Source organism: Canis lupus, chromosome 11, assembly GCF_048164855.1.
Source record: "Canis lupus baileyi chromosome 11, mCanLup2.hap1, whole genome shotgun sequence".
Classification (NCBI taxonomy): Eukaryota; Metazoa; Chordata; class Mammalia; order Carnivora; family Canidae; genus Canis; species Canis lupus.
Genome location: NC_132848.1, coordinates 19228947 through 19254971, shown reverse-complemented (window position 1 = coordinate 19254971; position 26025 = coordinate 19228947). Strand labels below are relative to the sequence as shown.

At 60.0% G+C, this 26025-nt stretch overlaps 2 protein-coding genes and 1 long non-coding RNA gene across 8 annotated transcripts in view; 2 read left to right on the top strand and 1 right to left on the bottom strand.

Annotated features, from left to right (window-relative positions):
• SHANK3 (SH3 and multiple ankyrin repeat domains 3) overlaps positions 1-16193 on the top strand; it is a 49016-nt gene extending 32823 nt beyond the window's left edge. Inside the window, exons 21-23 of one of the 5 annotated variants that reach the window (XM_072843348.1) lie at positions 3473-5732; positions 12617-12644; positions 13677-13807. In XM_072843348.1, coding sequence (XP_072699449.1) covers positions 3473-5732; positions 12617-12644; positions 13677-13697 — 2309 coding nt within the window. In that variant the 3' untranslated portion in view covers positions 13698-13807. The other 4 variants (XM_072843344.1, XM_072843347.1, XM_072843345.1 and 1 more) reach the window with 4 other exon arrangements.
• An 892-nt stretch (positions 16194-17085) lies between these two features.
• LOC140642582 (uncharacterized) lies at positions 17086-20403 on the bottom strand. The gene is made up of 4 exons (XR_012039022.1): positions 19966-20403; positions 19566-19880; positions 17526-19081; positions 17086-17400 (listed from the first exon to the last, which is right to left on the bottom strand). It is a non-coding gene; the product is annotated as an uncharacterized lncRNA (long non-coding RNA).
• Positions 20356-25719, top strand: ACR (acrosin). Of its 2 annotated transcripts, none has more exons than XM_072843349.1 (5): positions 20356-20486; positions 21276-21482; positions 21640-21923; positions 24400-24545; positions 25066-25719. In XM_072843349.1, exons 1-5 carry the CDS (start codon positions 20410-20412, stop codon positions 25594-25596), a joined length of 1245 nt encoding a protein of 414 aa, XP_072699450.1. In that variant the 5' UTR covers positions 20356-20409; the 3' UTR covers positions 25597-25719. The 2 variants fall into 2 exon arrangements, with proteins under 2 accessions (XP_072699450.1, XP_072699451.1); XM_072843350.1 differs by having other exon boundaries at positions 20379-20482.
• Positions 25720-26025: the final 306 nt, after the last annotated feature.

Genomic DNA, 26025 nt, shown 5'->3' with positions numbered 1-26025 from the left:
CCCATCTGGTGTGAGCCCCCTGCCCCCCCCGTCTACTGTTCCCAGTCCAGCATGTGCCCCCCGCCCTGCCCCATCCACTGTTCCCCCCACTTCACCTCCTGTCCACCTCTACAGGTGCCTCCTGCGCCCCCATTCACCTCTCCCCATCCAGCTGAGCTCCTTCACGCTCCCCATCCAGTGTGCCACCTTCTTGTACCTTCCGTGGACACCAGCATCCCTCTCCCTGTGTCCTCTACTCCTACCCTGGGTGCCTCCTATACTTCCCCTTCCCTTGAACCTGCCTGGCCACCGCCCCCCCCCCCCCCCAGTACTTTTCCATATCTCTCTTCTTCCCAGAAGGCGCCTATATCTGCTACCTCCTGTCCCTCCCCTGCTCCTCAGCCCGGGGCAGGCTAGCTCTATCCATACCTAAAACTGACCTGCTGTAACCCGGGGGTTCTCAGGGCACTCCTTCCGGTGGACACATGAACTCTCTTACCTCAACTAGCATTTGATATGTTTGTCTCTTCCTCCATGACAGTCACCTTCCCAAGGTTTTAGGACATTTCTTGGTCCTTCCTTCAGTTCTTAGGCTTTACCTATTCAGTCTTTAATGCCCCTCCCCCCCCAACCAAATGTAGGTCCTTCTCAAGGCTGTGTCCTTAGCCTCTTTGCCTTCTGCACCTGTTTCCTTGGGACCTCATGCCCCACAGCTACTGTCACACCCCACACTTAGCCATCTCTCTTGATCCCAGATGGGGTCATCTCGCTAGCCCCACCCAGTGCTTGTCACTCTAGGCATCTAATCCCCCTCCCCTGCCCACCTGTCCATCCATTCACTGACCAGTCCACTTGTCCATCTATCTACCCTTGTCCACCCCGCCACATCCATCATCTGTTCACCATCATAGTAAACACCTATTTAACACTTACTGTCACACTGTGTTTTATGGACACTGGTTCATTTAATACTTCAGTGACCCTGTTGAGGTGATATTACAGATGAGGAAGCAGGTAAAGAGGTAAAATGACTTCCCCAAGGTCACACAGCTGCCTCCCCTGTCTTCTGGTAAGACCCGAGGCCAGCCGACTGTCCAGATCTGGCCAAAGGGGGCTTTCTGCAGAGAAGATACCACCCACAGCCCTCTGGTTGACCCCCAGTGGGCTCTTCATTGCCTTGGGGGCCTGGGCACCTGCCCTAGCCCTAACCTACTTCATCTGGGGACATTTATCTCTGTTTCCCTCTTACTTGGGTGTACCAGAATTTGCTGTTCTGCACTTGGCCTCGCTCTGCCCAGAGGGCCTCTCAGCGCGGCCCCGGTGCAGCTCAGTGCTGTCCTGCTGGGTGTGAGCCTCTTGATTCCTCCGGACCCTCCTGTGCTCAGTCCATGATTGAGTGAGTCGGGTTCATCTTTGGTTCCCTTGGCGTGGCCTGCTGCTTGTCACCAACATGCATGTTGGCCAAGGTTCTCACCTCTTGTGGCCCTGGGCACATGATTCAGTCCTTGAAACCTCAGGGTCCCGATCTAGAAACTTGAGAACTGTCTAGTACCTGCCTTCAGGCTACCCTGAGCTCACCCAGTGGGCTGCACTCAGGCTGAGTCCAGGCAACAGCGGCTGATACTGGAGAAGTACTTGCTACTATTCGTTGGGCAGAGGGCCCTACCCCACCTTGGCTGGTATCACAACACATTCCCCATTTCATCCCGGGCAAGTGACTTGTCTTCACCCTAGGTTAGAATTTGGCATGCCAAATCTGCATCTTCTAGGAGCACCAGCTTTCGTGGAGTTCTTTTCTGTCTCACACACAGGCTTGTGGGTGCTCAGTAGGTGACTCTTTGCTGCCCAGTAAATGCAGTAGGGAGGAGACCCTGAATGAATGAACCCAGCACAAGGTCTGTGTCCAGTGGTGGGGGTCTTTGGAAAGCAGACCTACACATGATAGCAATGCTCATGACCTCAGCCACCTTCCTGGGATGCTTCTAGGTGCACAGCCCTGTGCTGTAAGCTTTAAATGGCTCCAGCTCTGGCAGTCCCACAATGGGGGCCAGCATTTCTCCTGAGATTAGGAAATGGACATGCTAAAAGGTCAAGGAATGTCAGATGGTAACTGCTAATGCTAGAGCTCAAGCTTCAGCGTTTACTTGAGAGCCAGCCCTTTGCTGTGCTGGGGGTGCAGGAGCTGTCATGCAGGACGAGGGGCCTGAGCAGACCGCCTTGGTGGCTAAAGGAGGGGTGGCTGGGAACAGGCAATCTGTATTGTAGTGAGTCCGTAAAAATGTGACCAAGCACAGGGTGAAGCCAGGTGTAGATTCCCAAGGCCCTTTACCGGAGACCCGTGTGTATGTCAGCACTGGGGCCATCCATCCACTCTCCTCAGATGGCGCTAACACTGCAGCCTAACCGCACACACCAACTGCACAGGTATCCACATTGTGTCCACAGGGCCACTAGGGAGGACTTGCCAGGTTCTAGCCAGGCAGCAGGACAGCGCGAGCCCTGAGCATCCCAGCCCTGCTGTTGCACAGGCTCTAACTCTTGCACACTGAGGCAGGCAGAGTGTGTCATGTTTTAAGTCTGTCTTGCTCATGAGAAAATTGAGTTTCAGAGGGGCCCGGGGCTTGGCCCAGAGGCAGTGGGACTGAAACATGTATTAGGTGCTTAGTCTACAAGAACAATTTTAGTTCTTCCTCTTTCCTCCACACCCAGCCACTAAGCTGGCGGCAGTGACAAGCAGTGTCTCCCAGTCAGTCCACTTGGGTTTCTGGGATGGAGCCTCTCAGGGCTTGTCTTTTCACAAAGTACCTCCTCCCCTGGGCACCAGCTCTCTTTCTGCCAGATGCATGGCTCAGCTGGCCACAGTCCTGCTGTCCCTTTGAGCACAGCCAGTGCATCACTCCCACTCTGGGAGAGCGTCCCCCTAATTTCTGACCGCCTCCCTTCCTGCTCTCTCTGGTTGCCACTGGTGCACACCTGCTGGTTCCACTGTTGTGATGTGGCCCTGCTCGGTCTTGGATGGAAGCCCTGCACCAGCCACCTACCTCTTCTCTGCAGTTCTGTCTTCACGACTGGGGGGTCCTTCTTTGGGCCCTCAGTGCAGTGGGGCTTGGGCAGCTCTTGGCCCTAACCTGGGCTGTCGGAGTTTCCGTCCTCTCGGTTGTTGGTGGAGCCCTCCTCTGCCTTACATCTGAACTAATACCTCTCCCCAGGTCTTCCCAAGAACCCTCCCAAGCCAGCAGGGGCCCCCGGGGTGCAGAGCCTGGGTATCTAGGGAGGAGCCCAGACTGGGGGGCTCTGCTCAGATTCCCTATTCTGGGCTCCCCGTGTACCCTTTTGCTTCAATCCCAGCCTCTGCACCCTGCGGGACCCTGTCGTCCCAGTCTGGTTAGCGCTTCCCGCCAGGTTCTCAGGGGGTGTCTTTGTGGCTCTTGCTGCCTGGGACGCTCCTCTGCAGGACGGGCCGCAGGTCTCACTGGATCCCCTCTGTCCGCAGGGGAGGATGAAAAGCTGGCGTCCCTCCTGGAGGGGCGCTTCCCGAGGAGCACGTCCATGCAAGATTCCATGCGCGAGGGCCGAGGCATCCCGCCACCCCCCCAGACTGCGCCGCCACCCCCACCAGCCCCCTACTACTTCGACTCGGGGCCGCCCCCCGCCTTCTCGCCTCCGCCGCCCCCGGGCCGCGCCTACGACACTGTGCGCTCCAGCTTTAAGCCCGGCCTGGAGGCGCGCCTGGGCGCGGGGGCCACAGGCCTGTATGAGGCCGGGGCGCCCCTGGGGCCGCTGCCCTACCCCGAGCGGCAGAAGCGCGCGCGCTCCATGATCATCCTGCAGGACTCGGCGCCCGAAGTGGGCGACGTCCCGCGGCCACCTCCGGCTGTCACCCCGCCTGAGCGGCCTAAGCGGAGGCCACGGCCGCCAGGCCCCGACAGCCCGTACGCCAACCTGGGTGCCTTCAGCGCCAGCATCTTCGCACCCTCCAAGCCCCAGCGCCGCAAGAGCCCCCTGGTGAAGCAGCTGCAGGTGGAGGACGCCCAGGAGCGTGCCGCCCTGGCCGTCGGCAGCCCTGGCCCGGGTGGTGGCAGCTTTGCCCGCGAGCCCTCCCCGACGCACCGCGGCCCTCGGCCCGGCGGGCTCGACTACGGCCCCGCTGACAGCCCTGGCCTGGCTTTCGGCGGCCCGGGGCCGGCCAAGGACCGGCGGCTGGAGGAGCGGCGCCGCTCCACCGTGTTCCTGTCGGTGGGAGCCATCGAGGGCAGCCCCCCCAGCGCCGAGCTGCCCTCCCTGCAGCCCTCCCGCTCCATCGACGAGCGCCTTCTGGGCGCCGGCGCCGCCCCCACCACCGGCCGCGACCTGCTCCTGCCCTCCCCCGTCTCTGCTCTGAAGCCATTGGTGAGCGGCCCGAGCCTTGGGCCTTCAGGCTCCACCTTCATCCACCCGCTCACCGGCAAGCCCCTGGACCCCAGCTCGCCCCTGGCCCTGGCCCTGGCCGCGCGGGAGCGGGCTCTGGCCTCCCAGGCGCCCTCCCGGTCCCCCACGCCTGTGCACAGCCCCGACGCTGACCGTCCCGGGCCTCTATTTGTGGATGTGCAGGCCCGCGACTCCGAGCGAGGGGCCCTGGCCTCCCCAGCCTTCTCCCCAAGAAGTCCAGCCTGGGTCCCTGTGCCTGCTCGCAGGGAGCCGGAGAAAGCACCCCGGGAGGAGCGGAAGTCGCCGGAGGACAAGAAGTCCATGATCCTCAGCGTCCTGGACACGTCTCTGCAGCGGCCGGCTGGTCTCATCGTCGTGCATGCCACCAGCAACGGGCAGGAGCCCAGCGGGCTGGGGGCTGAAGAGGAGCGGCCGAGCACCCCGGAGCTGGCCCCCGCCCCTCCACAGTCGGCAGTGGCGGCGGAGCCCCTGGCTAGCCCCCGGGCGCAGCCCCCCGGCAGCGCCCCGCCGACAGACCCCGGGCCCGGCCAGGGCAGCTCGGAGGAGGAGCCAGAGCTGGTGTTTGCCGTGAACTTGCCGCCCGCCCAGCTGTCCTCCAGTGATGAGGAGACCAGGGAGGAGCTGGCCCGCATTGGGCTGGTGCCGCCTCCTGAAGAGTTTGCCAACGGGGTCCTGCTGGCCACCCCCCTTCCTGGCCCAGGTCCCTCGCCCACCACGGTGCCAGGCCCGGCCTCAGGGAAGCCGAGCAGCGAGCCCCCGCCTGCGCCTGAGTCTGCAGCTGACTCAGGGGTGGAGGAGGCCGACACGCGCAGCTCCAGCGACCCCCACCTGGAGACCACAAGCACGATCTCCACGGTGTCCAGCATGTCCACGCTGAGCTCAGAGAGTGGGGAACTCACTGACACCCACACCTCCTTCGCCGATGGACACACTTTTCTACTCGAGAAGCCACCAGTGCCTCCCAAGCCCAAGCTCAAGTCCCCGCTGGGGAAGGGGCCGGTGACCTTCAGGGACCCGCTGCTGAAGCAGTCCTCGGACAGCGAGCTCATGGCCCAGCAGCACCACGCCGCCTCTGCTGGGTTGGCCTCTGCTGCTGGACCTGCTCGCCCTCGCTACCTCTTCCAGAGAAGGTCCAAGCTGTGGGGGGACCCCGTGGAGAGCCGGGGGCTCCCTGGGCCCGAAGATGACAAACCAACTGTGATCAGTGAGCTCAGCTCCCGCCTGCAGCAGCTGAACAAAGACACACGCTCCTTGGGGGAAGAGCCGGTCGGTGGCCTGGGCGGCCTGCTGGACCCTGCCAAGAAGTCGCCCATCGCGGCAGCTCGGTGAGCAGGGCAGTGTGGGGAGGGTCCTGTCCCATGTCCACGGCCCCTCTGTGTTCTTCCTTCCGTGCGTCCACGGCCTCCTCCATTCCCCTCCGTGGTCCCTTCTGTCCCATCCCCTACCCATCTGTGGCACTCCTCCCTGTCCACTTCTGTCCTTGACTCGCCCTTGCTTTGTCAGGGATCTGAAATATCAGGGCTGGTGTTCTTTCCGTCCCTGTTGGTGCTGGGACTGGGAGTTGGGTACCCATGGGGGACAGACCCAGGCAGGGCCCGAGCACCTCCCCGGCCCTCCCGGAGACTCCCCGCCTCGGGTTCACGCGGGCTCCTATTCTTTTGCTCCTGACCGAAGCTGCCTCTACTAGTCAGGGTCCTTCTGTGGTCCGTTCTGGAGTTTCCACCCGCTCCCCCTACCCCCGGTGGCCACGTGGCTGGTGCCCCCATTCCTGTAGCTGCCTCCTGCCTTGCTTCCTTTCGAGGCTTAGAGTGCGCGGACTCCTTTTCCTTTGGGGTTCCCCCACCAGCTTCCTGTTTCCTGTCTCTCCACTCTGCCTCAGTGTCCCTTAAGCACAGATTCAGGTGTACGATTTTCACAGCACATTCAGAAGTCACTCTTTGGTGGAAGTCACACCACCTCCGCACCCTCCATCTGCCCTCTTGCTTTCTCTGTACCTTCTCTGTCTTCTCTTCCCACCTCCTACCCGGGGTGGGGACTTGAAAGGGGAGGGACTGAGCAAGGGGCTGGGGTGCTGCTCCCATAATGCTACCAGAGCCCCTGGGCTGATCCCTCAGGTATCTCCTTGAGGACCCCCCCTTCCCAAGGCTCTGTTCCTGAAGGGGATCCCCCTTGGGCCTGTGGGCTCCATGGACACTGCTGGGAGAGCTGGTTCCTGCCCCCGGTGCTGGTCTAAGGCACAGCTGGTCCTCCCGGGCCAGCCCTTGGCCCTCTTCCCTCTTCTGGCTTTGTGAGGCATGGGTGGGGTGCTACTGCCTGGCTCCTCCTTCTGGCTCCCTGAATACCAGCCTCCAGGGCCCTTTCCCATTGGTGTTGGAAGAAGGCCTTGGAAGGCAGCGTTCACAGAGCAGTGAGGGATTCGGGGCTTACTCACAAGGGTTTGTCTCATTTACCTTCTTCTAGTTAAGGATTCAAAAGATAAGTTGGGGCTTGGGAAGCTCATGGTGCCTCTCCTAAGTGGTCCAGGAATGTTGTTCTTCAGCTTTAGTCATCTCAGGGGCTTGGTCTGGGGCCCTCTCCCCCTTTCCGCTCTTCCAACTCCCAGCTAAATAGAAAGCCCTCTTTCCGGCAGGGTGATGTTGAAAGTGCCCTGAAAGTGTCCTGACAGTGGCCAAGGGTGTCCATATGGGACGAGTAGCCTGGATCCTGGGCCTCTGCAGGACCTGACCCCTGAGGGTGAGGGGGTCCCCGATCCACCCTCGACCAGCCCCCATCTTCATCTCTGCCTCTCCTCCCTTGCCAGCCTGTCCATTCCCCTGTGTCCCTTGGTACCAATGAAAATTAAAGCCATTTAAAGTGGGCAGCACAGTGCCTGGTGCCATGTAGGCCCTCAATAAACATTTGCTGAACACATGAAAGAACTGAGCTAAATGCGAGCTGTCTTTTGTGATTTGAAATCTAGGGAGGTGGCTTAGGACACATACCACTGAAGGGCAGATGCAGGACTCTGATTTACTGGTTGTCAAACCCCATGATCAGGTGATCAGGCTCAGGTGAGCCTGGGTCTGGTCATTTGCCTGTTGGCTCCCATGGGGCGGCTGGGCAGCCTCAGCATCTCTCCTCTGTCAGGGAAACGATCTCTTGTTCCATGGCTCTGGGTTGTGCCAGGACGCTGTTTGTTTTCTTTTTTGGACACGGGATGGGGAAGGGCAGTTGCAAACCTTCCGTCCCATCTATTCCATAGGTCCTTTGGAAAGTGAGCCTCCTTCCCCGGTTCTTGCCAGACTGCAGCTCTGGCTTCATGTGGGTCCCCTGCTTTCCTCTGAATGAATCACTGGGGTCAGCGGGATGTAAGGCTGCCGCTGGCCAGGCCCGAATCGTTTCTCTCCTAGAAGCCAGGGCATGCGGTGCTGAGAGTGAGGGAGTGTGGTTCTCAAGAGGACAATCAGGTCCTGGTAGCAGGGTCCCAGAAGCCAGGTAACCTGAAACGACAGAGGTTCCCTGTGACGTGGCCCTTGCCATCTCCAGCAGCTTCATTCCCTGGTATCAGCTTAGGGTCAGAGGGCGCTGGATTTCAACTTTCAGCTGTTGCATCTGAGCTCTGTAGTCTTGGACAAGCCCCTTGACTCCTGTGAACGGCAGTCCCTCCCCTGTGACATGAGGGTGATACAGCATCACTTTGAAGCTCTGAGCTCAGGGCTCCCGCATGGTGGTTTCTCACTTGGTGCACACTCGACCAGGCCCTTTGTGGTTCTGGGGGCGCCAGCATGGCGCAGTAGGTTGGGTGTCCAACTCTTGACTTGTCTCAGGTCATGATCTCAGGGTCCTGGGATCGAGCCCCACGTCGGGCTCCGTGCTCAGTGGGGTGTTTGCTTCTCCCTCTCCCTCTGCCCTTCCCCCACTCTCTCTCTCTAAAATAAAGAAATAAAATTGTTTCAAAAAGAGTGCCAGATACTGCACTAGAAAACATCAGATCCTATTATTTCACCTCTATAACCCTTCTGTTAGATGGGCTGTAGTATAATTTCCATTTTCCAGACAATGAAACTAAGGTTCTAAAGAGGTCTCTTGGAACCAGTAAGTGGTGGCGTCCAGCCGACCTCCGCAGCCTCTGTCATTAAGCCCCTTCTGGTGACAGACACTGGTTTCTGTGCAGTAACCCATCGCGCAGACATGCGCACCTGTTCATTCGTTACACTGCCACCTGTATGTGTCAGTTGTGTGAAGGACACACGGCGTGTCCTTGATATTCTGCAATCACTCATCCACGCAGTTCGACCTCGTCAGTGTAGCCTCCCCATCCCCCTGCCCTCCACATGCCCTCCTGCTCCCGGTCACGCATCCTGTCTCCGCGGTGTTCCCCCTCTTGCCCTCAGACCTGGGTGAAACCACAGTCCTCTGGAGTGCCCCCCCTCCACTTCTGGCTGTAGGCAGGGGCCGAGCAGGGGACGTGGCGACATGTTGAGTCGGCCTTCGCGTGGCTGCTGGGTGGCTCCTGCTCCGCCGCTGGCTGTGGGCTGCAGTCCTCTCTCAGGGACGGGCTGCCCATGATACCGTGTCATGGAGAAATGCTCCTGGTGTGGGAAGTCCCAACGTCTGGGTGGGGCTGCTTCCTTCCCAGGATCAGTCCTGGCAGAGGCCCCTGGAGGGCCACACCTCTGAGCCTCGTCCCCTGGTCCCTGGGTTCCCTGGGTTTCACCTCCCGGACCTGTCCCTTTCCTCATCCAATGGATGTCACGGGAGGGGCAGCGCCCCTTCCTGCTCACCTACCTCCCCGCTGACCGCCCTGATGCCCCGTAGCCACAAGACGCCCCATAGCCTAAGACCTTCTCGGGCAACCTAAGCTGCCCTGTATGCCACAGATCTGAAGTAACTTGAAGTGATCGGCTCATCTGTCCTGGGGCCATCTTTCTGGGTGGAAGGGCTAGGACCTCTGGCTTTCTGGACCATTGGTTGCAGACTATGCACCCACTCTGCGCTTCCAGCTTCGGGTCTAGCTCTGGTGTAGACAGAACAGCCGTCTTCTCAGAGCCCCACCGAGGTCTTTGAGGGCCACGTCTGCACTCAGCTCCATTTGTCTTCCATGCTCCACAGTTGGATTGGAATCCTGCGTGTGATCTGAGCCCCGCAGGGACAGAGTTCTGCTGTGGCTCTCAGTTTTACAGCTGTCTGACCCTCACATCAGGTTTTACAGAAGACGTTCATGGAGAAATGGCTTTGGAAATACAAAGTGAAGGGGGTGTCTGTCCTGCACACCCCACCCCTCTGAGGTGCTCTGTGCCATGGCCTCACACCCGTCAGTAGTAGGTCACCGCTTAGTGTCTTGCAGGAGACACACGCCCCTCTGATGGGGTAGGGACCCTGCTCTGCTGACATGTTTGGCAGGGATTTGGATGCAACCCTGTGTGACTGCAGGTGTTTCAAGGGCAGCTGGGCTTCCTCCGGGACCTGGGCTGACACCTGTTGTGTGATGGCCAGTGCAATGTTGCATGAAACTGGGTCGCGTGCTTCGGGAGCCCCGAACTCTGCTGGGAGAGCAGGAAGGGCTCACAGATGAGGTGATGTGTTGAGGTTGGAGCTATGAGCGGATGTGGGCAGTGGGAAGGCAAGAGGCTGGAGACGCCGTGGCCACAGAGTGTGCTTTGAAGCTTACGGGTCTGTATCTAGTTCTGTGCTGCTGTTGAGGGTTCTTTCCCCGACTGGGGCTCCCAGACTGCAGAAGCTCCCGGGCCTAGACCTGCCCTGCAGGAGTGCTGTGGCGGAAGGCCTGAGGCAGAGGCAAGGACCAGAGCTTGGGCTTTGTCTTTTCTGTTGGTACCAATGGTCCAATAGGCAGCCAAGCCTGGGAGAGACACATCAAGTTATTTTTGTGTGATGACATTTTTTCCAGTGTAAGTTGTGCTCCTGGTTTTGTGCTAGGTCCTAGGAGTCCAGGAGGACAGTTAGCTAATGAGGAGAGAGAGCCTGAGTGAGCATGAAATGTCTGGACCTTGAGGTGGCTGGGGGAATGAGGATGAGGACCTGGGTTAATGCTAGGAGCCCTCCAGGTGAAAAGAAGGAGCTGATGGTGGCTCCCAGGTCCCTGGTGTGGGGAGGATGTCTGGCAGCCTCTGTAGAGGTCTGGAGCTCAGGGGAGCTTAGCTGGGCTTTACACGTAGCATTTTTGCACACCTCACCATAGCCAAGGGGTGGGAGTGGACCATACAGCCCAGGAGAAAGTGGGAACTGAAAGGAGAACCCATGAAGCCCAGCTAGGAAGGAAGGGGTAGAGGAAGGGGTCAGCAAGGGGTCCTGCTACTGCCTTGGTAACTGCTGGGTATGTGGGGGGTGGGGACCAGGCCAGCCTCAGTGGCTGAAGAGTTACGAGGTAGTGAGGCAGTACCACAGTCAGATGTTGGTGGAGGAGACGTCCGGGGGATGAAGCCTCGCTGAGCCATCCGGAGGAGATGCTGCCGGCATTCAGGGGTGAGGTACTGTTGGTTAGAGGGTGGATAGCCCAGAAGCCCCCTCTGGGAGGCCAGCGGGTGCTGGGACGTGATCATGCCATGGTTGGGTCCTGGCTCGGGAGGTGGTCAGACAGCCGAGAGAGGCGATGGACAGTGATGGGTGTGCAGAGGAACATGGAAACTTGGCTGTGGATACTGCTGGGATTCCTGCCCAGGGGGCGATGTGATAGTTCCCTGTCCCCGCAAGAGGAAGGAGAGGAGGAGCAGGCACCTGGGCCGTGGGGAACCCTCAGCCACTCCCTCGGGAGCGCAGACTTCCTTAGGCTCTTCTAGGCCTCCTGGCCTGTCCAGCATCCCTGGGCATCCTTAGGACAGGCTCTCTCTCCCCACTCCCAGCCAAGTGGAACATGGCACTTCAGGCCCTCATGGCACCCCTGGCACCCCTGGCACCAGCCGTATCCTCGGGCAGGGGCCCATCTCCTTGCACCCAGCACCCATCTCCTCAGGGGGCTCTTCCTCGGTGCTACTAGAGCCAGCTTACTTCTCTGCCAGACGAGGAGGCTCCAGCATCGGCCATAAAGGTTCTGGAGGCCACACCCTGCTCTGGGCTCAGAGCACCCACCCTGTTCTCTCTGCCTTCGCAGCTTGGCTGTGGTCCTGCCAACTTGTCAGTATGCTTCGGTCACACCCGAGCCTCTAGGCACGCCCACATGGGTCCACTGAAACGTAACCTCTGGGGTAGGCTGGGGAGGGTTCCCTCCTGAGATGCAGGTCCTCAGGCTGGGGTCGCTGTGTGGGGGCTGTAGGGGGCCTCTCCCGGCCATCGTCCTCTCAGCATCTTATGCAGCGCTGCCTCCCCCTCCCCCACAACCCTGGGCACCCACCCACCCCCTGCAACATCCCCTTGGGTGGCCTCCTCCTCTCCCTTCACTGCTGCCCTGCCTTGCCCCAAAGCCCAGGTGGTGCCAGGGAGGCCAGGTGTGGTGGGAACAGAGAGGGGTCTTCTGGTTGGTGCCCATTCCTGAGCCCACCTCAGGTGTCTCCTGGGGGCAGGTGGGGGGAAGGCTTGATCTAGTCTCCTCAAGAGGCTCCGCTGTGGGCCTGAGCCATTGGGAGAGGCAGCAGGGGCAGAGGCTGAGGAGAGGAGCCAGTGGAAGGTGGGGGAAGCTGGGAACCGGAGCGCAGGTTGAGTGGGAGAGGTTGCACTTGCACAGGTGGGACATGGAAAGATGAAGCCACATCAAGAGGAGGAAGGATGCCGAGGGTGCCCCATGCGCTGTGGCATTGGCCCCGGCCAGGGTCGCATGGAGGTGGGCAGGGGTACCCAGAGGAGTGTGCTTAGCCTAACTTAGGCAGGGGCGGTGGGGGGAGGTGGGCTGGCCACTGGAGAGAGGCTGCTCAGACCTCAGAGAGTGTCCCCAAGTGCCAAGGGGCTGCTGAGCACCTGCCACACAGCGTCCCAAGAAAAGCTGGTGGATGGGCACTACTCTTGCCTGGCTTCTCAAACCAGAAAAGCCCCACAGGCAGACCAGGAGCCCACCCAGATGGGCCTGGGTTGGGGCTGCAGCCCCCTCCCCCAGCAGCCCCAGGTGTGCTCCCTCCCACTGCAGCGAGTTCCTCCCCCGCAGGTGTCTGGCCAGGGAGATGTGTCCTTGGCTGCCACACCATAGCTCGAGTGGGGCCACGTGCCTGCTGTTGGGCCTGGGCTGCTAACACTCTTTCTCATTGCTCTCTCCCGCCCATCTGCATGTGGCTGCTCTGTCTAGCTGCGCGGTGGTCCTGAGCGCCGGCTGTGTAAGTGAGCATGCCCATCCCATGCCTCTCGCTGTCCATGCGCTGCGCCCGGCCACCCTGGTTGCTGCTCTGCTTGGCTTCGTGGGGCTTCCCACCGACAGCCCCCTGAGGCTTCCCCTGGGCATCACCGGGGCTAGGAACGGAGAGGAGGGGGTGGGATAAGGGGGTGGGCTTTCTCCGGAGGTCCTCTCAGGTGGGCCTCCCAGCATGGCCGTGCTGGAGAGAGAGGGCTGCAGGTCTGGGGTCCTGTCAGGTGATGTTGGGCAGCGAGGTACCATTTGTGTGTGTGTGTGTCTGTGCGCGCACATCTTTGCTGCTGCGTCTGTCGCGAGCAGGCCACCACCATTCCTGCCCGCTGCTGCATGCCTGTGCCACGTGTGGGTGCTGCTGCTGAGCCTGCTGCCCTGTGCCGGGGGGCCGTGCCACGGGCGTGGCGCTGCCTCGTACCCGGCCTGCACGTGCCGCTGCTCTGCGTGGGCACGAATGCTGCCTGCTGTCTGTCTCTGACTCATGGACTTGGTCAGTCTGTGCAGCCACCAGCTTTTGTCATGACTCAGCCATCCCCGAAGCCCGCCCAGGCTTCTCTGGGTTTCCTCAGGAGAGCAGAGCTGCGTGTAGGAGTGGTGAGGGGTGCTGCCAGAGGCTCCCCGCCCAGGGCCTGGGTGCACCGCAGCGCCTAGAGCCAGGGCCGAGGGTCAGGGGTGGGGCAGCAGCCCTTTGGCGGCAGAGGCCAGGCCACATTTCCTCCGGTGGGCAGCTCTTGGGGGCCCCCTGGCCTGAAGGGGGCCACGCCACTGGGTTTAGTCTTCACAGCACCCTCCGTTGAGCCCGGGGCCCCCTCTCCCCGTGCAGGGCCCTGGCCTGACCCTGGGGGCCCAACGCAGCGGCGCCCCTCGCCCATCCCTCGCCCCTCGCCGGAGCCCTGGGAGCCCACTGCCTTCCTGTGGCCCCAAGGCTGCGCCCCCTCCGCCCCGCCTGCCCCCGCGTCTCCGGGCGCCCCTCACCTGGCCTTGACCCCCTCTCCCTCCGCAGGCTCTTCAGCAGCCTCGGTGAGCTGAGCACCATCTCAGCGCAGCGCAGCCCCGGGGGCCCGGGCGGCGGGGCCTCGTTCCCGGTGCGGCCCGGCGGCCGCTACCCCGTGGCAAGGCGCGCCCCGAGCCCGGTGAAGCCCGCGTCGCTGGAGCGGGTGGAGGGGCTGGGGGCGGGCGCGGGGGGCGCGGGGCGGCCCTTCGGCCTCACGCCCCCCACCATCCTCAAGTCGTCCAGCCTCTCCATCCCGCATGAGCCCAAGGAGGTGCGCTTCGTGGTGCGCAGCGTGAGCGCGCGCAGCCGCTCGCCCTCGCCGTCGCCGCTGCCCTCGCCCGCGCCCGGCCCCGGCCCCGGGGCGCCCGGCCCGCGCCGGCCCTTCCAGCAGAAGCCGCTGCAGCTCTGGAGCAAGTTCGACGTGGGCGACTGGCTGGAGAGCATCCACCTGGGCGAGCACCGCGACCGCTTCGAGGACCACGAAATCGAGGGCGCGCACCTGCCGGCGCTCACCAAGGACGACTTCGTGGAGCTGGGCGTCACGCGCGTGGGCCACCGCATGAACATCGAGCGCGCGCTCAGGCAGCTGGACGGCAGCTGACGCCCCCCCCCGCCCCCCCGCCCCCGCGCCCCGGCCGCGCCCTGCCGGCAGGGCCCCCTCCTGCCCCCGCCTCCGCCCCCGCCCCCGGGCCGCGGGCTCGGCCCGCCCCCCCCACGGCGCCCGGGCCAGGAATGTTGCATGAATCGTCCTGTTTGCTGTTGCTCGGAGACTTGCCCTGTACATTGCTTAGTGCCCTCCCCGGCCGGCGAGTCCCACCCAGCACACGGTCAGGAAGGGCGAGGGGCCGGCGGCTGGGGCGGGAGAGGGCCGGGGTGGGTGCTCCGGCCTGACCACCTCCGCACAGCGCCTGGCGGCTGCTCTCCCACGGCGGGGGGGACCCAGTCCAGCATGCGAGGTCAGGACACACCTTGGTGACTCGGGGGGAGGGGGGAGACTTGGGGTTCTCGGTTGGGGGCCTAGGAGCCCTCCTGTTTTGCATATTTTAATCCACTCTATATTTGGAACGAGAAAAGGAACAAATATCTCTGTCCTTAATAGCTTCCCTTCCCCTCCCCGACAGCCCCCCACCGGTTGCGCTGCTGCTGCCCAGTCTTCCATCTCTGGCCCCTCACTGCCACTGCCACCCCACATGGGGCGGGGGACGCTCCAGCTGGTCTGGGGTTGGCCAGGGTCCTAGTAGCCGGCCAGGCCTGGCTCGGCCCTCTCCCCTCGCTGAGCTCTAGTGTGCCCCACCGACCCTTCAGGTGCTGCGCGGAGGAGGGGCGGCAGGCCGCGAGTCCTGCTGGGCACTAGCTAGGTCAGGTGGCCTGGGAGACCGTTGCCCTGGGGAGGCCAGAGCCCTGGCGGCCGCCCCCAGCCGAGTCCCTCACGGGGCCCCTTCCCGGGAGGGGCCTGGCCTCCTCCCCACACTGTCGGGCAACCACAGCAGAGAAGCCTCCCTGCCTCAGACCCCAAAGTCTCCCGTTCCTGCCCTGTGTGTGTGCGCACATGTGCGAGTGTGTGAAACTCTGGGTGCAGCTGAGTGCATCGGGGCCCTGTGTGTGCCTGAGTGGAGCATGGTCCCCAGAGGCCACTCTGTGTGGGGGCTTCAGCGGTATGCACAGGGTGCGTGCATGGGTGTGTGCCCGTGAAAGCACCCCATCTCCACTTCCAAAGAAAGAGGCACCCTAGGACCTGCTGTTTGCCCAGCCTGTCCTTGCAGAGCCTCCTCTAGCCTGAGCGGGCCTCCTCGGTGAAGCTCTGCTGCTGGGACAGGCTCCCAAGGGCCCTTGGAGGCAGTGCCCCCCCTGCTTTGGGCTTCTGGGGGGCTCATAGAGGACCCCTAGAGTCAAGCCACCACAAGCCCTGGGGAGAGGCAAAGACCCCAGAGGACACCCCAGCCCCCCTTACTGTGACTCCTCACACTCAGCAATGACCTGTGGGGTGGGGGGCCCTGGGACGTTTTTAAACCTAGGGTTTGGAGTCTGGACTAAGCTCCATCCACGTCACTCACAAGTTTCTGTTTATATTTCTAGCTTTTTTTAATAAAAAAAAAAAAAAACCAGAAAACTGAAGTTTTCCCAGCCCAGGGGCCTGGCACGCCGGTCTGTGCCCGCCTGCCCCACCCTGGCCCGCCGGCCCCACTCCCTGGGCAGAGTCACACCCAGTAACCCCTTCACCGACAGACCAGGTCACACACACAGCAGCAGTCACTGTAACAGACTGCCACATACACACTCGGTCTCACACTCACCTGTGGGTTTTTGGTTCCGTTCAATTTGGGTTTTTAACTTTACAGGGTCAGTTGTGCTCCGCCCCTCCTTTTGTATGGAGTTCCATCCAGGGGATTTCACCCCTGCTCCAGTCCTGAGGCCTCCTGACCCTGACGTTGTGATACACCCCACAGAGATCTATGTTTCTTATATTATTATTATTGATAATAATTATTATAATATTATTATGTAATAAATTTATAAGAAATGAAACCTTCTCAGTTGCCTGTTTGAGGAGATACTCGGAACACAGACTGCTGACCCTTGCACAGGGTGACACAGACCTCCTCAGCCTTGACACGAGTACCTGCTGACTCGGGGCCCTGGCCCTGACCCCGTCTCCTTGAGCTCCACGTCCACGTGCCAGGCTTGCAGCTCTGCCCGAGTGCTCTGGACCTCAACCTGTGCTTCCTGAGCTGCAAGCTTCTCTGTTCATCAGCTCGCTGCATAGCCCTCCTGAGCTAGAAGTCCAGTTGTGACCCCTGCCCCCCCTCCCCCAGGCCCTTTGTTTCGGAATTCTGTAGCTCCTGCCCCTGGAGCCCCTCCCGTCTGCCCCAGCTGTCCTGCCCCCGTGGCTGCGGCCCTTGGTCAGACTTCCCCTCGTGCTCTGGGCTCCCAGTCATGCGAGCAGCCAAGGAGGTGGCCAGCCTGCTGTGGCACCCGGTGGGGGTGGTCTGTCCACAGGAAGGGCAGGGGCCCCTTGGTGAGTGGGAGAAGGGTTCACAGTGCGGCGAGTGCTGGACGTTGTCCCACAGAGCAGGCCCATGGCGAGGCCTTGGGAGGGCAGTGCCTGCAGAGCCGGGCCCCACCGGGTCAAGGTGGGGCACAGACGTGACGGTGATAAATGTGGACTTGGACCGGGGTTATCACCGGGTCACGGCGGGGCCAGCAGGAGACGCCACCAGGGAGGCGAGAAGATCCCAGAGGGAGTCAAGCAGGTGGCAGGGAGGCTGACTCCGACTGCAGGTGTGGGCCGGTGGAGGTGCTTTGAGGCAGCACGTGCGGGTCTGGATGGGCTGGTAGGGACTGGAGAAGGCCCTGCCGAGCTTGGATCTTGAGGGGCTGGCAGCGTATCTAGAAAGCCCCACAATTTCAAATTTCCCACTTTTTCAAATTTTTAATTTTCACTTTTAAGTTAGAAGCTGTAGTCATGGTATAGAAGAGGCCGTGAAGGAAGTCAGAGAGAACGGGCCGGCGGCGGGATGTCTAAGTGTAGGGGTGGGGGTGGGACCCCGACTCGCCCTGGGCCTGTGCCTCTGTGGGGGAGGGGCTGGAGTTCTCGGAGCTGCACGTGGAGCTCTGGGTCTCTCTGGGCCTGGGTCAGTTTTCCACAGAAGGAAGGAAGAGGCAGCAAACCTTCTGTGGAAATGGCACTGCCACCCCAAGAGGTTTGGGGGAGGTGAGTCAGAATCTTCACCACCTGTGAGAGGACACAGCAGAGGACCCCACAGGTTCAGTGCTGGGGGAGTTGCAGCCCCAGACGCTGTGGGGCCAAGGTCTCCTCATGGCCTCAGGATGTCCTTTGGGGGCCCCTAGGCAACTCACCGGCACTCTTCCTGGCTGCAGCGCACTCGCCTCCCTCAGCCCAGGCACCCCTGTCCGAGGACCTGTGGACACCTTGGTGTCCGCTCTGCAGAGGGCATCCCTGGGGAGCCTGAGGGGGCTAGGGATCGGGATGCAGGATCACGTTGTGGGGGCAGGATAGGGGCTCGGAGGCAAGGAGCAGGAAGCAGGCTGGGGTAAGCCTGAGGACATGAGAGTGGGAATGCAGGAGGGCAGGGAGGGAGGGAGGTGGAAGGGGCTGGGGCTGGGGAACCCATCATCTGGGGAGCTGGGAGCCCTAGCTTGGCCAGAGTCAAGCCCCCGGTAGCCGTTGGGACCGTGTCCTCTGGCCTCAGGGTCCTGTCTGGTACCCTCCTCTCTCCCCTGTGCTTTGGAACAGAGTGTAGAAGCCAGATGACGTCACTCATTTCAGATGTTTGCTTCCTCCATTAGGGTTAATGACAAAATTAACCTGGGTGGGCCACCTGCCTATCCCTCCAGCCATTCCTGTGGCCATGGGGCAGGTGCTGTGACTGGCGGCCCCTTCTAGAATCAGAAGTGAGTGTTACTCTGTGAAGTCACACAGTAGTTGTCTTCTAGAATCTAGACCTTGGGTCTTCAACTTTGTTATGAGTGACTCTAAGTGTTTTGAAAAACCAGGTACTACTTTTCATCTTGAAGTTTATGACTAACATCTTCATCATGTTTAAATACTTGCCAAGGTTGTGATTTCTGGAAAATTGTACATATTGGCATCAAAATAAATGTTTACATCATTCTGCTAAATGATTCTCATGGACCTAAATACCATATCAATTTTGTGCCCATCAGAATCCTGTAAAAACTCCTGAATAGGTGTTTTCTTACACAATCAAAACTCTAATGGTTCCATCTTGAATTCCTGTTGTCGTTTCTTGAAGTGTGATTCCAAAGCCTTTTTGGTTACCTTAGCAGGCAGCCAGTCAGCACTCCCACACCTCTCCTATTACAACAAATCTGCTGTCCCCAAACAGCAGATTTGGGGACAGTTGTGTAGAGGAGATGAGAGGTCCGACAATTAAGTGGAAGAGATGGAAACACCTGATCTGCAGGTAGGGACCATAAGACCTTGTCACACTCAAATAGGGGAGAGGAGACCCCTCGGTCATGAAGAGAGAAGAGATGGAGGCTCCAGATCTAGCAGAAGACACGAGAGACCAGATCTCCTGACACTCAGGGAGAGCACAGAAGACCCGGTTATACTCGAATGGGAGATAGGAGATTTCATTACCCTCGGGTAGGGGAGATGCGACCCCAAGACCCTCAGCAGTGAGACGGAAACCACAGTCAGACACTTAGCCAGTAAAGGAGACCGTGTGATATTCAGGTAGAGATGCTAAAAGCTCATACTTTTAGGTGGGGAGGGAGGCTTCCTGGCTCCTCAGTATGGCTGATGAAATCGCGGCGCACTAGGTGAGATGCACCTCCTGGCCTTCAGGTAGGGGGTAGAAGACTCTGGGTTCTCGGGTAGAGAAGACACCCCAAAGTGACACTCAGGTGGTAGAGATGAGGCCTTCGGCCTGGAGATGGGAGCAAACACATCCTCATGTGCAGGAATAGGAGTCGATAGCTCCTGAGACTCAGGTGCAGATGTGCAAGACCTATTGGATATTCATCTGGGGGGGATGTGACCTCCCGAAAGTTACATGAGATGAGCACTAAGACATTCAGTCAGATGGGATCCCCGGGTGGCTCAGCGGTTTAGCGCCGCCTTCGGCCCAGGGCCTGACCCTGGAGACCCAGGATCGAGTCCTGTGTCAGGCTCCCTGCATGGATCCTGCTTCTCCCTCTGTCTGTGTCTCTGCCTCTCTCTCTCTCTGTCTATCATGAATAAATGAATAAAATCTTAAAAAAGAAAAAAGACATTCAGTCAGAAGAGAGGTAGAAGAATAAAGGTCATCTGACAATCTGACAACACTCAGAAAGAAGCTATGAGGGGTCCTGACACGCAGGTGGGGGAGAGGACAAGCTCTTCACACTCCGATGGCTTGGTGCAGAGCTTACACTCAGGGAGAGGAGGGGAGATCGCCCTCCATGCGGTGGAGACGTGATGTCCTCACTCTTGCAGGAGTTGCAACTTCGTAACATGCAGGTGTGTGAGGTGAGCATTTGTCATCCTCCTGTAGGCGGGGTGTTGTCTCCTGATAGAAGTGAAACCTCAGGGTACTTAGGCAACTGTGATGGGAGTTCCTAACACTCAAGTATAAGAGACACACGTTGCTGCACATCTGTCCCGGAGAGGAGACCTGGAGGCACTCAGGTAGGTAACACCAGACCTTGCGATACGCAGCAGTGAGTAGAAAGGTCGGCCTCGTGGTCCTAAATTAGAGAAATTCAAAGTGGCTCTTCGAGAAGCGTGCTGACAACATGTACTTGTGAGAGGGAAAGACAATTTGCTCCATACATGGATAAGGATCGATTAACCTGACGAGCCTGATGCCCTGTAGCCGCCACCTGCTGCACCGTCCTGATACAGGACATAGCTGCCCCTCAATCCAGGCTGTGGAGCAGGAACTGTGGGTACAGCGTGCCCAAGGGACAGACCCTGAACCTGCCCCTGACTAGAACCTCAGACGATATGGGACCTTAGAAGGGTCCCAGGGAATGAAGATCCTGGCCTTGGGACGGAGGGAGAGGGCTGGACATGAGCCCCCATCACCCCAGGGGTGGGGGAAGCCTGTACCAAAAGCTGGAAACTTGTTTGAGTGTGAACCGGTTAGCTAAAAAGTTCTGCCTGGCCTGAGACTGGGGGTGGGGGGAGGAGGTGGGAGGTGGCCCTGCTGATTGGTCAGGAGGCTGCAGAGCTTTATGAGGTCACTCGGCTTCCAGGCCAGGCTGGGGCAGGAGTATGGTGGAGATGCTGCCAACTGCCGTTCTGCTGGTCTTGGTGGTGTCTGTGGTTGCCAAAGATAACGCCACGTGTGAGTAAGTGTCCAGGGCTCCTCAGGGGGTGGGGAGAGTGTGTTCTGAGCAGCAAGGCCCACCCAGACTCCCTCTGTCCAGGGCGCGGGAGGAGGCCAAGCTTGGCCCTTGGGACTCCCCTGGCTTTCCCTGGGCGTGACCCGCATCCCACCTCAGGCCACCCTGCTCCCAGTTTCCCCTAGGCCTGACCCCAGGCTCCGATGCCTCCCGCAGCACAGACACTGGGGCCCTCTCCTCACCCAGAGACTGACCCCACTGCCTCAAGCATCGAGTCCTAATTTTTAGGAGCCCCTTTGTTCCCACAGACCCCGAGGTGCCCCTACCTATGGCTGACCCCCAAGGCTCCAGGGTGTTGTCATGGCATTCCTGAAGGATCCCCTCTCCACCTTAGGCTCCAGCAGCCCCCAAGATACCCCCGAAACTATCGTGGCCTCCCCCCAGCTCCCGGAGCTTCCACCCCTGGGCCCCCAGTGCTCCCCATAGCTGGGGCTACTGGACCTATCTTGGCAGGTCCCCTCCTCCTGCCACCCTCCAAGCCCACCGTGTACGGCGGGGGAGCCCTGGGGCTGTTCCCTGAGTCCCCCGCCATCACACCTGTCTAGCCCCCCTGTTCCCCCCTGTGTCTCCCCTGTGCCCCCTGCTTCCCACGGTCCCTCTTTCCCCGCCTGTGGCCACATCCACCAGCCCTATGACCCCAAGCTCCTGGGCTGTTCCCGGAGCCACAGCCTCTGGCCTGGCTCCCCCACTGTCCCCCGTGCCCCCCGTGCCCTCTGACCGGGCGTCTCTCCTCAGTGGCCCCTGTGGGCTGCGGTTCAGGCACAGCACGCAGGGGGCCAGCCGCATCATCGGAGGGCAGGACACGGTGATCGGGGCCTGGCCCTGGATGGTCAGCCTCCAGGTCTTCACCTCCCACAACAACCGGAGGTACCACGCGTGCGGAGGCACCTTGCTGAACTCCCACTGGCTGCTCACTGCCGCTCACTGCTTCGTCTCCAAAAAGTAGGTGTGCGAGGGTGTGCAGGGGTCTGGGGGCCCCGGAGGGTGGGCGTGCAGGGTGCTGCGTGGGGCCTTGGGGTGGGCCTTGGGGGGGCTGGGGTCCTGGCCGCCAGCCTCGGGGCCCCTGGCTGAGCGCCGCCTGCCTGGCCTCCGCCTGCAGGAAAGTGTACGACTGGAGACTGATTTTTGGCGCAAGGGAGATCGTGTATGGAAATGATAAGCCCGCGAAGCCGCCCCAGCAGGAAAGATACGTGGAGAAAATCATCATCCACGAGAGCTACGTCCCCAGTCTGGAGTACAACGACATCGCGCTCATGAAGATCACGCCGCCCGTTCCGTGCGGGCAGTTCATTGGCCCCGGCTGCCTGCCCCAGTTCAGGGCGGGCCCACCTAGGGTGCCCCAGGGCTGCTGGGTGGCTGGCTGGGGGTTCTTGAAGGAGAAAGGTGAGTGCTGGGGGGAGCTCACGGGGCGCTGCGGGGCACCCCTCCGTGGTCTCCACAGTGGGGGCGAGATGTGAGACCCAGCGGAGTGCGGGCAGTAGGGTCCCAACACTGGGCCCTGTCGTAGGGGACACACTGGCAGCTGCGTCCCCTGCCCAGGGCCTCGCGACCGCGGACCTGTGGGTCGCTGGAGGGAGGGCCTCGCGCAGTCACACTGGGCTGTGTCTGTACCTGGGGCCGGGAGCCCCGCTGCTACGCTGCCTAAACGGGGTATCGCAGCCTGAACCCGTGCTTGGCCAGCTCCTCCTGGGCCGTCCCGCCGCATGGGAGGCCGATTGCGAGGCCAAGTGGGAGGCCGTGAGAGCCGGGAGCCCAGCCCGCCCGGCCCAGGCACCCTCGGGGCTCACATCTCCAGAATCCGCCCTCCTTCTTTCTTCCATAGTGGGCGTTGGGGGTGGCGTTTCTGGCAGGTCAGCAGTGGGCAGCGACAGGGCAGGTGGGGTAGGCCTCTCAGCCTTCCGCAGGTGGCCACGTGGGCTTCTTCTCCCGTCAGCTTGGGGGTGTGAGGAGACCCTGGAAGTGCTTCCGTCCTTTGCTAATGGAAAACTGGGGGCTCCTGATTCAAGTCATTTGGGGTCAAAACTTAGTCTTTTCTGGTGACAAAACCCTGGTAGAGTCAGGATGCGTCCTGTGACTCTTCCTCCTCTCTGCCCATCCCTCAGGGAAGGGCTCCCCCCCTCCCCCCGGGCACCCTTGTTTTCACTGGCCTCTGCTGGCCCTTCCCTCCCTGGCCCGGGGTGTACCCTCTGGCTGGCTGTCGGTGTCCATGGCTCTGCTGTGGCCTCTAGAGCGTTCTTCTTGTCCCACCCCAGCCCACCCTGCTCTGCCCACCCACCCAAACATGTGCACAGTGTTTCGGGGTTCTTGCAGTCCCTCGGGGGCTGATCTCAGGGCTCCCATCTACACTTCCACCGCTACCATCACCTTTGCTATCCTGTCACTCAAAAGGATTGTAGGCTCCCAGTGACACCCTGGACACCATGCAAGTCCTTTTTTGTTCTAGAATCCTCCTCAACTTAATGGGATGTCTGCCAGGTTTTAGTGAACACATCCTCCACCGCTAAGGCCAAGTCTCAGATCTTCTGTGACGTTCCTTCTCCATTTCCTCTCTCTACCTCCTCCTCGAGCTCATGTGCTTCAGAGCTCGGAGAGCACTTCCGGGGTGGTCCTCCTCCTTTCCTACAGAATTTCCAGTTCTTGTAGACGTCATAGCGTCCGTCATTTAGAGCCAATGGGTTGGGATTGAGAAAACCCTGTTCTCCTTCAGGTCCTCTGGCTCTTAACATAGATCTAAAAGGTCACCTCGGGTGACCAGTCTTGTTTTGGCAGCAATTTCAATGTCACCCCTGTCTCGGGCAGTGCAAGTACAAAACTAACTGCTTTGAGGGGTACGGAAAGCTGAGCTGAAGGGACTGGAGACACAGTTAAGGCTGCCCAGACGGGTCCTGGTTTCCTGCTTGCCCCACATCTCTATATTGCAAGTCTGGTCTGCCACCTCCCCATGCAGATGCAGGGATGTCAGGGCCGCCTGCCAGGCTGCAGCTGGGCTGTGGGTGCTGCTGTGCTGGGGCCCCTCTGTCTGAGGGAGCTGCTGGATGAAGAGGGGAGAGCCGTGCCCTTTCCGGGGCTCTGTCCGAGCCAGGTGAAGGGTTGGCTGATGGAGGCAGAGCCTGCGCTGGCCCTTTCTTAACCCATAGGTCGTGATGGAACGTCCGGGGCTGTAAAGGAAGGTCTGACTTGGCTTCAGGTCATTCCAGCCATCCAAGCCCCTGACAGGTCTGTGTGGAGGCAATCCTGCACTTCCTCCCTTTCTATGATCCCAGAACAGATGGGAGGCACACAGGGAGGGACTCACTCACCCCGCTCCAGAGGATCCTGTCCGCTGTTGAGCAGAGGGGTCCTGAGAGGGGATAAAAAGCAGGGAGGGTGACTTACAGCTGTGCTATGGGGAAATGAAATGTGTATCCTCGATTTGAGTGTAGACAGGAGACCCTTGGTCCGAATCCAGAATCCAAGCCACACTACATCCCTACCAGGATGTTTGGATGAGTGGTGCTCCAAGCTCCTGATTGTGGGAAAGGCGAGTCATGGGGCTCAACACAGGAGGTCACTGTGGGGTGTAAACGGGGTGACACATCCTGGCCGTAACTGTGAATAGTCATCTGGCATCGACACACATCCCTTCACATTGACGCACGGCTGCATCTGTGCGTCCTCCGTGCACTGCCCCTGCACGTTCCTCCACCCCCGCCCCACGTCCTTCAGAAGCATATGAGGAGAGGCCAGGGGCATTGACTTCCATGGATTTTAGGTTTAATTAGAGTGTTTCAGGATGACAGGGGTTCTGTGGAGGGAGGAGGCAGGGCTTTCCCAGAACGTGCCTTCTGTGACCGCTGACCACTGAGCTGCCTGGCTGTAGCCTACAGGATCGCACCTACACTGCAGGAGGCACGCGTGAACCTCATCGACCTCGACTTATGTAACTCCACCCAGTGGTACAATGGGCGCATTCGTTCAACCAACGTGTGTGCAGGCTACCCTGAAGGCAAGATCGACACCTGCCAGGTAACTTCCCTTTGGGTGCCCTCCTCCCTGAACACCACTGCCTCCAGGGCCCTGCCTCAGTGACCCTTTCCCTGGTCCCATCTTGTAGAATGAGGATGGGAGGTGACATCTGCTGCCCCTACAAAGGACTAATCACCATGCTGAGAGCCTTTATCCTGTCATAACACAGAGACCATAGCACCCAAACACCACCCTTGAAGAGATGCTCACCTCTCCTCACCAGAATACAAAAATTTCACATCCACTTGTACGTACATGCCTGTGGATGCATGAGCCACGCAACTGGGCCCATGGGTCGCTTGTCTTCCCCCCTCACTGCGAGGAGACCCATGACAGTCCATTCCCTTCTCACATCCCAACTGAAGCTGTTGATACCAACTCAAAGTTTACCACTACTACTTGTGTTCATGGCAGCAGGAAGCCATGTGACTACAGAAACTGTCCTTCCAGACCCAATGGCCCTTCTGGACAGGGGAAAAGTGGCTTGGACAGAGAGTGACTTCTGTGTCCTTCTGGGCAGGGGGACAGCGGCGGGCCTCTCATGTGCAGAGACAACGTGGCAAACACCTATGTGGTCGTGGGAATCACAAGCTGGGGGGTAGGCTGTGCCCGAGCTAAGCGCCCCGGAGTCTACACGGCCACCTGGCCCTATCTGAACTGGATTGCTTCCAAGATTGGTTCTAATGCCTTGCACATGGCTCAACTGGCCACCCCTCCCCATCCTAGTACTCAAGCACCCCCGGCTAGACCCCCCTCTGCCCAGTCTCCTGCTCACCCTCCTTGGTACTTCCAACGCCCTCCTCGACCGCCTCCTGCCAGTCCGCCATCTCAACCTCGACCTCGACCCAAACCCCCAGCTGCACCCCCACCTCCACCCCCACCCCCACCCCCACCTGCACCCCCATCTATCACTAAACCTCTCCAAGTACTTTCTTTTGCCAAGCGACTACAGCAACTCATAGAGATCTTGAAGGGGAAGACCTTTTCTAGCGCAAAGGGGTATTATGAAATGGAGACCACAGATCTCCCAGAACTGACCGCTGCCTCCTGATCCAACCCCACTCCCAACAGACCCAGTGAGCCCCTCACTCCCAAGAAAACAAAGATGGATACAAATATAAATACAAATATAAATATAAATATAAATATATATATATATATCTATATCCATGAAGAGATGCTTTCTGGACTTCTTCCTGCCTGCCCTGCCCAATTGAATCCAAACCATCCCCCATCAAATATGTCCTTCCTCTGTCACCCTCCAATGAGGTGGAATTGCTTGTATGTCAATGGCAATTGTGGTTTCCTAAATTTTGATTTTTAAAGTTGGAACAAGGTCATCTGGGGCAGCAGGCCGGGTATGGTCTGTACACTCGGAGTCTCTGCATATTAAATCAGTGGGGGTGGGCCCTGGAAGCACCTGTGAGGTGAGCTGACACAAAAGGGGAGGGTGTGGATCTGAGTCCACTCGAAGAATGAC